The sequence below is a fragment of the Oncorhynchus mykiss genome, chromosome 20 (genome assembly GCF_013265735.2).
Source record: "Oncorhynchus mykiss isolate Arlee chromosome 20, USDA_OmykA_1.1, whole genome shotgun sequence".
NCBI classification, from domain to species: Eukaryota; Metazoa; Chordata; class Actinopteri; order Salmoniformes; family Salmonidae; genus Oncorhynchus; species Oncorhynchus mykiss.
In genome coordinates, this window is record NC_048584.1 from 16871199 (window position 1) to 16884159 (window position 12961).

General features: G+C 40.6%; 1 protein-coding gene across 1 annotated transcript in view; it reads left to right on the top strand.

Moving 5' to 3' along the window:
• The first annotated feature begins 6252 nt into the window (after positions 1-6252).
• The window catches only part of LOC110499072 (sclerostin), a 43446-nt gene continuing 36737 nt past the window's right edge, over positions 6253-12961 (top strand). The window contains exon 1 of the mRNA XM_021575948.2: positions 6253-6655. Within this exon, the coding sequence (XP_021431623.2) occupies positions 6483-6655 (173 nt within the window). The 5' untranslated portion in view covers positions 6253-6482. The remainder of the gene's footprint in view (positions 6656-12961) is intronic.

Here is a 12961-nt window from a genome sequence, read left to right on the forward strand (position 1 = left end):
ATCTCCCCATGTGTGGTTCCCACCGTGAAGCATGGAGGAGGAGGGGGGATGTGTGAGGGTGCTTTGCTGGTGACACTGTCTGTGATTTATTTAGAATTCAAGGCACACTTAACCAGCATGGCTACCATAGCATTCTGCTGTGATACGCCATCCCATTTGGTTTGCGCTTAGTGGGACTATCACTTGTTTTTCAACAGAACAATGACCCAACACACCTCCAGGCTGTATAAGGGCTATTTGACCAATAAGGAGAGTGATGGAGTGCTGCATCAGATGATCTGGTCTCCACAATCACCCGACCTCAACCCAATTGAGATGGTTTGGGATGAGTTGGACCGCAGAGTGAAGGAAAAGCAACTAACAAGTGCTCAGCATATGTGGGAACTCCTTCAACACTGTTGCAAAAGCATTCCAGGTGAAGCTGGTTGAGAGAATGCCAAGAGTGTGAAAAGCTATCATCAAGGCAAAGGGTGGCTACTTTGAAGAATCTAAAATCAAATTTTGATTTGTTTAACACTTTTTTGGTTACTACATGATTCCATATGTGTTATTTCATAGTTTTGATGTCTTCAATATTATTCTACAATGTAGAAAATAGTAAAAAATAAAGAAAAACCCTTGAATGAATAAGTGTGTCCAAACTTTGACTGTATGCCTGCATGACATTATTTAAATCCACCCCTATCCTAGGAGTTGACAGCAACCCATTGTCAGCTTAGATAAAGAGTTTGCCTTGTTACTACCCACACGCCCACATACACTTTTGCTGGGGTCAACATTTGATTACTCACAAACAGAGACTACTTGGCAACACTGGGCTGCTGTGATAATCACCTGATGGTTGAAATAACATTAGAACTAGTCAGGGTGGAAAACAGGGCCATTGTTCAGCCACGTTGACAAAGGGGTAGTAAATCGCATTGCAGAAAATGCTAGAAACCCTTTCCACAAACAAGCCGGTTTGCTGATGCCATTTATGTACTTTGTTGCCTAGCGAACGCTGTAACTCCATCCAAATGTCAATGTCAAAAGCCCAAATTGAGTCATCTTTTCCTTTCAGGCACTAGCTAGATATTAGCCTATATATGACACAAAAACCGTGTTCCATATTATAAAACAATGAAAATCTACCCTATAAAAGAGAAGCAGTTAACTCAATATGCGATGTCTGACTAATATAGATGGTATTAAATAAAAACATTTTTTGCCTGGACTTGTAATGTTAATAATTTAGCTTTAGTGCAGGGAATAAGGCTAGGAGCAATATGATCCTCATTCGACTCTCAGTCGTGTGGGTGGACATTAACAACCAGAATAATTCCTCTCTTATAGAAACAAAAGTCAATAACTGGAGGCCAATATCCCTCCTGTATATGCAGTACAACACACCATTACTCTTTATGATTCTAGGAGCCACTTGTGGTGAACTGGTATGAACCACTGGCAAAGGCACGAGCAGGTCCCAGCAGGTTTCTGCATGCGACATTTTGAATGGTCTGAATAATAGTAGACCATCATCTCCCGTTGCTGTGATGTCACTCTCTGATCGTCCCCATCCTATTTACACGATACGCATGCTGTGTTGATTCAACCGTTTTCCCCCTCTTTTTCTATTTTTGTGGGCCGTTATATAAGGCTGTCACGTTCTGACCTTAGTTCCTTTGTTTTGTCTTTGTTTTAGTATGGTCAGGGCGTGAGTTGGGTGGGTTGTCTATGTTAGTTTTTCTTTGATTTTCCATTTCTGTGTTTGGCCTGGTATGGTTCTCAATCAGAGGCAGCTGTCAATCCTTGTCCCTGATTGAGAACCATATTTAGGTAGCCTGTTTTCTATTGTGTTTTGTGGGTGGTTGTTTTCAGTCTTTGTGTGTCTGCACCAGACAGAACTGTTTCGGTTGTTTCTTTGTTGTTTTTGTTATTCAGTGTTCAGTTTTGAGTATCATTAAAAACCATGAACACTTACCACGCTGCACCTTGGTCCTCACCTTCCACCGACGACAGCCGTTACAAAGGCTTACAATGAAGGAACCACTTTTTCTTTTGAAATTACTGGTGGCCTATCTGTAAAAGTCTTTGATATATCTTGAACAATAAAAAAAAAAATGAGTAAACCAATTGTTGACCGAATAAAAAAGAAAACACACACACACCTGTGTCTGAACAAGAAAAGGTCAACAGTTTTTTGCCACCTAACCAACGGACAACAGACACAACGGGTCTGTTGGTCAGGGGGCAGAAAACAAAATGGTGAGCAGACCCTTCAAACAGAGTAGCACACAGGCACGCGCACACGCAGGAGGGGTACTTTCATCATGCATTTTACACATGCTTTGCAAAATGTGTACTATTATACATAACCTTACATAGTTTCAAAGCATTCATAGCAGTAAGCTAATTCTATAGTCATGTGTGATCAAGCTGCCTATACAGGCTGATGGTTGTATATTAATCATGGATCACCATTGTTGGGCCTTCCCTTTGGAATTAGGTATTGTTGAGAAGCAAGATGAAATGATGGACCACTGTGACGAAGGGAAAGGCAATGGTTTCTTATTCATTGGGATGCACTGATTTTGATATGAATGGGGGATAGGCAAAACAATCACCCCATGCTTATATGCATGATAAACATATAAAGAGGATGCATATAATGATAGAGTACAGCACCGAGCGTCTGGATGATTCGACAGTATCTATGGTCTCCAGAATGAAGTGGTACTGTAGTTTGGGTTGTTGTTTTTGTTCTTTTGCATAGGGGAGAGTGACCCCTACTGGTTCGTCAATGTCTGGGCCTGAAGTGATGAGAATTTAGTTTGGAGTGTACACAAAAGCAGTTTTAGACCCACCTGTACCACATTTACTATATGCCTTTTCACATTCTTAAAATAAAGTTGTGATCCTAATTGACCTACAACAGGGAATTTTTACTCAACGTCAGGAATTGAGAAAAACTGAGTTTAAATGTATTTGGCAAAGCTGTATGTAAACTTCCGACTTCAACTGTAGGTAGAGTTATTAAAGTGACTATGCATAGATGACAACAGAGAGTACCAGTGGTGTAAAAATGGGTGAGAGGGGGTGTTAGGGAGGTCATTTGCAGTGTCCTCCCTAACACGCCCTGACCTGAATACTCAGGTCAGGGCGTGACACCTGCAGTATATTTAAATCTGCACTAATAGTTCACTTATCACAAGTACTTTGTTACAGCCTACTGAAAAACATGATTGCAGAGGGACACGCAATGGAAAGGAATTTGGTAAGAAATAGGCAAAGGATACAGGAGATATTAAAATATCACTCAAACAAAGCGATGGGGCAAAGAGAAAGTGATCATATAATAGACATGAACAGTTTTAGACACCAGATTTGGTTATAGGCTGCAGAGAAGGGCCGGGGTCAGGGAAGTGACCAAGAACACGATGGTCACTTCCCTGACCCCGGCCCTTCTCCCCCGACTGCTCAGTTTGGCTGGGTGGCCAGCTCTAGGAAGAGTCTTGGTGGTTCCAAACTTCTTCCATTTAATTAAGAATGGTGGAAACCACTGTGTTCTTGGGGAACGTCAATGCTGTAGAAATTGTTTGGTACCCTTCCCCAGATCATTGCCTCGACACAATCCTGTCTCTGCGCTCTACGGACAATTCCTTCAACCTCATAGCTTGGTTTTTGCTCTGACATGCACTGTCAACTCTGGGACCTTATATAGATAGGTGTGTGGCTTTCCAACTCATGTCCAATCAATTGAACCTACCACAAGTGGACTCCAATCAAGTTGTAGAAACGTCTCAATGATGATAAATGGAAACAGGATGCACCTGAGCTCAATTTCGAGTCTCATAGCAAAGGGTCTGAATACTTATGTAAATAAGGTTTCTGTTTTTTATTTGTAATATATTTGCAAACATTTCTAAAAATCTGTTTTTGCTTTGTCATTATTGGGTATTCTGTGTAAATTGATGAGAAAAAATATAATGTAATCTATTTATGAATAAGGCTGTAACGTAACAAAATATTGAAAAAGTCAAAGGGTCTGAATACTTTCCAAATGCACTGTATATATTCCTTAATTAAAAAATATATACAGTGCCTTGCGAAAGTATTCGGCCCCCTTGAACTTTGCGACCTTTTGCCACATTTCAGGCTTCAAACAAAGATATAAAACTGTATTTTTTTGTGAAGAATCAACAACAAGTGGGACACAATCATGAAGTGGAACGACATTTATTGGATATTTCAAACTTTTTTAACAAATCAAATCAAAAATTTGCTTTATGTTTTGGATCATTGTCTTGTTGGAAGACAAATCTCCATCCCAGTCTCAGGTCTTTTGCAGACTCCATCAGGTTTTCTTCCAGAATGGTCCTGTATTTGGCTCCATCCATCTTCCCATCAATTTTAACCATCTTCCCTGTCCCGGCTGAAGAAAAGCAGGCCCAAACCATGATGCTGCCACCACCATGTTTGACAGTGCGGATGGTGTGTTCAGGGTGATGAGCTGTGTTGCTTTTACGCCAAACATAACGTTTTGCATTGTTGCCAAAAAGTTCAATTTTGGTTTCATCTGACCAGAGCACCTTCTTCCACATGTTTGGTGTGTCTCCCAGGTGGCTTGTGGCAAACTTTAAACGATACTTTTATGGATATCTTTAAGAAATGGCTTTCTTCTAGCCACTCTTCCATAAAGGCCAGATTTGTGCAATATACGACTGATTGTTGTCCTATGGACAGAGTCTCCCACCTCAGCTGTAGATCTCTGCAGTTCATCCAGAGTGATCATGGGCCTCTTGGCTGCATCTCTGATCAGTCTTCTCCTTGTATGAGCTGAAAGTTTAGAGGGACGGCCAGGTCTTGGTAGATTTGCAGTGGTCTGATACTCCTTCCATTTCAATATTATCGCTTGCACAGTGCTCCTTGGGATGTTTAAAGCTTGGGAAATCTTTTTGTCTCCAAATCCGGCTTTAAACTTCTTCACAACAGTATCTCGGCCCTGCCTGGTGTGTTCCTTGTTCTTCATGATGCTCTCTGCGCTTTTAACGGACCTCTGAGACTATCACAGTGCAGGTGCATTTATACGGAGACTTGATTACACACAAGTGGATTGTATTTATCATCATTAGTCATTTAGGTCAACATTGGATCATTCAGAGATCCTCACTGAACTTCTGGAGAGAGTTTGCTTCACTGAAAGTAAAGGGGGCTGAATAATTTTGCATGCCCAATTTTTCAGTTTTTGATTTGTTAAAAAAGTTTAAAATATCCAATAAATGTCGTTCCACTTCATGATTGTGTCCCACTTGTTGTTGATTCTTCACAAAAAAATACAGTTTTATATCTTTATGTTTGAGGCCTGAAATGTGGCAAAAGGTCGCAAAGTTCAAGGGGGCCGAATACTTTCGCAAGGCACTGTATAGACACCCAATTTGACATGCTCCTCTGAACTTCACGTTGTTGCTCATGGGTCCTTTTAGATGGAAATGCCATATTATGTTTCATTACAGAGATAATTGGTAGACACATTTAGCTGTTTTCACTTGCCATTGATTACAATGCATTGTTAAAATGTGTCTATAACATGTTAGAAAATGCTCCAAAACAACTCATATTACATCAGAATCCCATTCTGAATTCCTCTGCACTATTTTTCTTTATGTTCCACTGTCCCATAAATCTATATATATATTTGTAAACAGCATAATTAGAAAAATTGATTTATGTCTGTGGACGTAGTCATCATTCAGAATGGGATTCTCATCTAAGTTGTCTAATCATCAGACTGTTACCATGCTGCATGGCTATCAGTCTGAAAGAAGTTGCTGTAAAAAAGACACAATCATCTCAGATTACCTGCTACATAAAGACAAAATAAGCAGACGTTCAAATTAAGTTTATTCAACAGTCTGACTTGTGATGGGACTGTTCACAAAACGTGAGCCTACATTTTAGAGACATGTCTTCCACTCTCTGATTAGTACAAGCTATGATGTAATATGTGTTGGTATAGAGTGTTTAAATGTTTTTTTTTTAAGAAAAAAAAGAAAGAAAAAAGGTTTTTAAGATGCTTTAGACATATTTGCATATTTCATTATAGTCAATGGCAAGTGATGACTCGCCAAAATGTGACAACCAATTTATTCTGTAATTAAACTAAATATATAAAAAAAATATAATTGGCGGGGAATCAACTAGCACAGAAAGAAGGAAAATAAGGCCACGTGTAAAAATGGGTTTACTTTCCCTTTAATGGTGCCCTCTCTGCCTTATTTTCCGGTAGCCACTCTTGTGTTGTCAACCAATTCCTATCCCGAGTGTCTGACCCGCGGTGGGCGAGTTGGGGTGTGTCTGCGAACGAAGAGAGCGTACGTTTCAGACTCCGTGTAGGTTACACAACATGACTTAACGGAGAATACAATTCTGCAAAATCATAAATTGACACGACCCAAGAGTCTGACACGTGTTTGTTCGCCAGTTCGGAGAGAGAGCCTGGAACCATGAACAAATCGAGCCCGGCAAAGCAGCAACCACCACCAGCTGAAGTCGCCGTGCCAGACGACGAGGTTACCGTGCAACAACTGAACGAGCTTTTGTCAAACAGCAGCGGATTTTACAGTTTACCAACACAGCATTTCAACGAGGTCTTCCCTAGAATATACGTTGGTAACGCGTAAGTTATTTTTATTTGACCGAATTCGGAGGAATGTGTGCGTTAGTTGTGCCGAACAATTTCTAATGTATAACAATTGTATAGAACAGGACTCACCAACCCTGTTCCTGGTGAGTTACACTTGGTGTAGGTTTGGGCACCAACCCGAGGTTGTAATTTAAATGATTGTTAACGAGCTAATTATTAGAATTAGGTGCGCTATATTAGGTTTGGAGTGCACCTACAGAACAGTAACTATCCAGGAACTGGGTTGGAGAGCCCTAGTATACAATTTCATCACCAATTAAAACCCTAATTGTAAACGAATATTTTCCAAATCAAACCATTCCAAAAACATCGTCAAGACAAGGTGTCTCCGGAGTCAATTGGATTGAACTAACCTTGTCAAGTAATGTATTTTATGCCTTAGGCGAATGCAATCTCTTCATAATATTTGCCACGAGCATGGGAGGAGGTAGCCCAATATTGGGCTAAAGGAGTCTAAAGTTACTCCTTAGTCCAAGAATCTTACATGTTGTTTTTAAAGGTGCAATATGCAGAAATCACTGCCATTTCCTGGTTGCAAAAATTCTAAGTTAGCCTAATTTCAGTTTGTGACAGAACAAGCAACCATTGTCTACTCTAGAGAATCATTGTACCATCTAAACTGCAGTGTAATATCTTTTCCATAACCCAAAGTATTGTATTTACAGCTGTTTGAATCTGGTGTACAAAACCTAAAGTAAACAAAAGGTAAGAATGGGAAGCATAGAAATGGTGCACAGAACAGATCTGCTGCTTAGACTTGCTTTCAATGAGTGACAGATCAATAACACACATTTCTATGTGAATTTGGTCAGTTGCCCAAAAAGTTACTTATTGCAGCTTTTAAGGGTGAATTGTCTCAAAGCCAAAACAGCCAAATACTCCATCCAAATGTGACTCGGTTGCGGTACGGTTCTAGAAACATAAATCCCAGTACTTTAATCACATCACCGATAATTTGACCAGCGAAAATGTATTCCATTTCAGAGAAGATAGCTAATAAGCACAAGTAGTTCACTCTGTCTTCCCCCTGATTTCCTTAAACGCTGTAACATGGCCGTGTGGGAACCCTAACCCTATAAAGGTGTATCAATTTAACCTTTTTGTTTTTTGAAAATAATTTCTTGCAGGTATGAAAAAGTCCTTATGCTTTCAAAACCGTACCTCAAGCGATATGTGTTTAATGTTCAGACCAAGCATTGCGGCTCTTAACAATACTTCCCCCTACAGAAGACGCCTTCGTCCAATGACTCTTATATGTAATGGAACTGAGTCAGGATCTAGGGAGGAGGTTGCTCTCTTTCTCTGAAGGAAATTGTGAATATTCTACAGACTCATGCACACTCTTGAACGTTCGTGTTTGTATTTCAAGGGAGATACGAAGCCCTATTTTTATTTTTTATTAAATGAAACAATTCCATATTGTTTAATGATATTGAGACACTTTTTCATTGGCATCACCCCCTTACCTCGTCTCACTTACCTTTTACACACACACACACACACACACACACACAAAGGGGGATGGAGGGTTAGACCAGTCTGTCATGGTATTCCGCTGGCTTTAAATCCATTGTGGTTGGTTACCCATAAAGGCGATGTACCCTACAATTTATAGCCTGCCATTCCACTTAGGTCAGTTCTTAGGCATCCTTTATGCTGATTGTGTGTGCAGGAGGTGTGGGGGTCCCAATGTAAATGCAAAGTCCACCTCACAAACACAGTATATACCTAGTCTAGACACAGAGTAAGGTGTAAAACAATATATATTATAATTCTCAATGCATATGTTTACATGTATTGGGTGAAAAAAATCCACATTGAGTACATGTGCATAAAAAAAAATGTAAATGTTATTATATAGAATACGTCAATCTAGTAGATTGTATAGCTTTACTTTCCCTTTACCCATATAAAGGGCCATGTACAGGAAGCCCATGCTGTAGAAGGATGTCTCTATTGCACAGTCGTGGCCAAAAATAGAGAATGACACACATTAATTTTCACAAATTTTTCAAGTTTGCTGCTTCAGTGTCTTTAGATATTTTTGACAGATGTAATTATACTTCAGTATTCCATAGTAACACTGAAGTATAATTACAAGCATTTCATAAGTGTCAAAGGCTTTTGACAATTACATGAAGTTGATGCAAAGAGTCACTATTTGCAGTGTTGACCCTTTTTCAAGACCTCTGCAATCTGCCCTGGCATGCTGTCAATTAACTTCTGGGCCAGATCCTGACTGATGGCAGCCCATTCTTGCATAATCGATGCTTGTAGTTTGTCAGAATTTGTGGGTTTTTGTCTGTCCACCTGCCTCTCGATGATTGACCACAAGTTCTCAATGGGATTAAGGTCTGGAGAGTTTCCTGGCCATGGACCCAAAATATCGATGTTTTGTTCCCTGAGCCACTTAGTTATCACATTTGCCTTATGGCCAGTTGCTCCATCATGCTGGAAAAGGCATTGTTCATCACCAAACTGTTCCTGGATGGTTGGGGGAAGTTGCTCTCTGAGGATGTGTTGGTACCATTCTTCATTCATGGCTGTGTTCTTAGGCAAAATTGTGAGTGAGCCAAATCCCTTGGCTAAGAAGCAGCCCCACACATGAATGGTCTCAGGATGCTTTACTGTTGGCATGACACAGTTCTGATGGTTGCGCTCACCTTGTCTTCTCCGGAAACAAGCTTTTTTTCCAGATGCCCCAAACAATTGGAAAGGGGATTCATCAGAGGAAATGACTTTACCCCAGTCCTCAGCAGTCCAATCCCTGTACTTTTGCAGAATATCAGTCTGTCCCTGATGTTTTTCCTGGAAAGAAGTGTCTTTGCTGCCACCAGGCCATCCTCTGAAAATCTTCTCCTCACTGTGCGTGCAGATGCACTCACGCCTGCCTGCTGCCATTCCTGAGCAAGCTCTGTACTGGTGGTGCCCCGATCCCGCAGCTGAATCAACTTTAGGAGACGGTCCTGGCGCTTGCTGGACTTTCTTGGGCGCCCTGAAGCCTTCACAACAATTGAACCGCTCTCCTTGAAATTCTTGATGATCCGATAAATGGTTGATTTAGGTGCAATCTTACTGGCAGCAATATCCTTGCCTGTGAAGCCCTTTATGTGCAAAGCAATGATGATGCCACATGTTTCCTTGCAGGTAACCATGGTTGACAGAGGAAGAACAATGATTCCAAGCACCACCCTCCTTTTGAAGCTTCCAGTCTGTTATTCAAACTCAATCAGCATGACAGAGTGATCTCCAGCCTTGTCTTCGTCAACTCTCACACCTGTGTTAATAACGAGAGAATCACTGACATGATGTCAGCTGGTCCTTTTGTGGCAGGGCTGAAATGCAGTGGAAATGTTTTTTGAGGTTTAAGTTCATTTGTATGGCAAAGAGGGACTTTGCAATTAATTGCAATTCATCTGATCACTCTTCATAACATTCTGGAGTATATGCAAATTGCCATCATACAAACTGAGGCAGTAGACTTTGTGAAAATGAATTTGTCATTCTCAACTTTTGGCCACGACCTGTATAATGATATCATCACTTGGCTCCAGTCATTGCCCAGAGGGCAGCAATATGGTGAGTAGGACAGAAAGCAAGCACATTACCTCTCTTACAACAAAATCATTTTGAATATGCCATTCTCCAGGGCCAAGAGCCAGCTAACACGTTGACGAGACGTCTTGACTATTGTGTAAACTTAGAGGAAGACATGCTCTATAGGGCACGTGTCAAACTCGTTCCAGGGATGGCCAAGTGTCTGCTGGTTTTCGCTCCTCCCTTTTTTCTTGATTATGGTCGCTAATTAGTAATTAACTCCCGACACCTGGTTGTCTAGCGCTTAATTGAAAGGGAAAAACCTGCCGACACTGATTTTTGACACCCCTGGGTTAAGGGGGTGAGGTGTCTGTGCAAAAGGCTGTTTTTGCCTTGTTTTTAAAATGTGTAAAGTAGACCCTTTAGATATTTGAGACGGCACAGTATATATGTGCATCTCATTTGTTCTTACAGGAAATTAGATAGAATATTTCACTCAGTTTTATTATTGGTTTACACAATTAAAATAACGTTTAATATGACCTTGCATATTGTGAAGCGTCATCCCCCAGTGTAGAGTTAAGGCGTAGGTACAATTAAGATTTATGGACTGCCTATCGATTTAAGATCCACTCACACAACTGTCCACTCCGGAGACTAGTGGCTTCACATGGTCTGTGATATACTGTAGGTCAGCTAGAGCTGTTGCTACCATAGATCAAGCTGATGAGTAGCTGGCTGCTGTTCAATCAAAAAAATGGACACGCACTAGGGGTGTCATTTTTAAAACGATAAGAAAAAAATCATAAAATTCTATGTCTATTCACAATGCAGAATAATGGTCCTATTAACGTGTGTATATATGACCTCTAGGGCCGGGCAATGAAGTCATCTACCGCAGTCATCCTTGAAAGCTCCTTGGTTTGTCTGGAAGGATAGCCTACACTACGTCTTTTTAAATGCGCCATTGGAACAGGCATTTTACTTGGCTGTAAAGGAATGACGCTTCTGAAGCGAGACTAATGTCAACTAGGCAACCAGAACTGTCAATCAAAATGTCTCGGATCTGCCTCTGCGCAGCCTGCCTGCACACAAAGTACTTTAGTGTGTTAAATACCGTGACTTACCAATACATTTTTAGTATAAAATATATCTTCCGTTAGTAATCAACTCCTAAGATTCAGTATTTTTGGAATGGAGGAGACTCATTAGTTGGTGTACTTCTGAGAACACAAACACTCACATCTTTTATAACGAACTAGAGAGGGGAGCAGCAGGTTGGCCACCAGGCAGATGGCGTCAGAACCGTGCATTAGGCGTATGAAATTTAATTTGAAATTACTTAGAATGTATGTGTTGCCCCCCTAGGGTCACACACTACTCATAAAGCAGATATAGAACTTATTATTCAAAAACATAAAATATTCATCAGACCAGAGAATCTTGTTTCTCATGGTCTAATAGTCCATCCCTTTGGTGGAGTGTTGGCGAAACTGCCCAAATCCATGTGTGCAAGGTTGTAATCGCTGCCAAATTCCTAAACTTGTTTTTGCTTTGTCATTATGGGATTGTGTGTAGATGAGGAAAATAAACGATTTAATCCTTTTAGAAAGAGGCTGTAATGTAACAAAACGTGGAAAGTCGAGGGGTCTGAGTACTTTCCCGAATGCACCATCTCAGGTGGCCTTAAAGGGTACAGTAGCACAAAGCACTCCCTCTATGCACAATGTAATATTGCTCAGTACTACTAATGTTGCATAATATTTTTGTCTATCGTTTATATTTATACCCTAAACCATTGGTTTCCAAATATTTAAGAGTGAACTTTGCTATTGTGTTTTTTTTTCACCATAAATCGCTTCCAGTTAAGCCCAGTATGCTCTTATCATGCCCGGTTTGTATTGAAACACATGGGAATAGTGTGTTTATCCCCAATAATCATCAGCATAAATAGTTTTGTTTTCGATTTTTAAGTTGATTTAAAACACACACAACTACAGTTAAGCATATTATGCGTCTAGCCATGGTGCCTTTACCAAGATTAGAAACCTCTGTACTCTTTCCAAGACGTTTGGAGTGGACAGGTAGTCGTTGATGCAGAGAGAAGAATAAGATCAGGGTTGAGGGATATCTGGGACAGAAGACCTAGAAGTGGTGGACCTAAAAAAAAAATGCAAAGAAATGAGGGACACAAAGATTAATATTGGGAGACTACTCATGCACTCTTTGGGTGGGGGAATTGTCATCTTGTCGTCTGTCTTTCATCCAGGTGATCCTGTTTTTTGGTCCCCCACCTGTACCTTTTGTAATACAATAGTTTCAAACCTCCCGCTCTACTATCTTCAGCTAGGCTTTAGGAAGTGCTACTACTTCCCTGATGAATAGTAATGATCTGTTTCTTTTAATAACTGTAGGGGAGATTAATATAATTATTCTTACAGAAATTAGGGCAGTATGCGTCAGACATGTCTAAACTTACTGTATGTTTGTCCTGGCTGCTATCATGGTGGAACACTCCCTGAATGATACGTTCACTGTGCATCTCAGTGACTGGATTCAAGACAAACTCATTACACAAACTTGAGGCGTGAGTCGCTCTCAAACGACACCATCCATGGAGCCAAAAGTAAATGGAAGGTGCACTAAAATGCTTTTATTGACACCCGCTCAGTCTTTAATATAAAAGTGCTGGGCAGCCCCTGCTTGACGGCACACTTTGGTTCTTTTGTAAGGGCTTGTTTT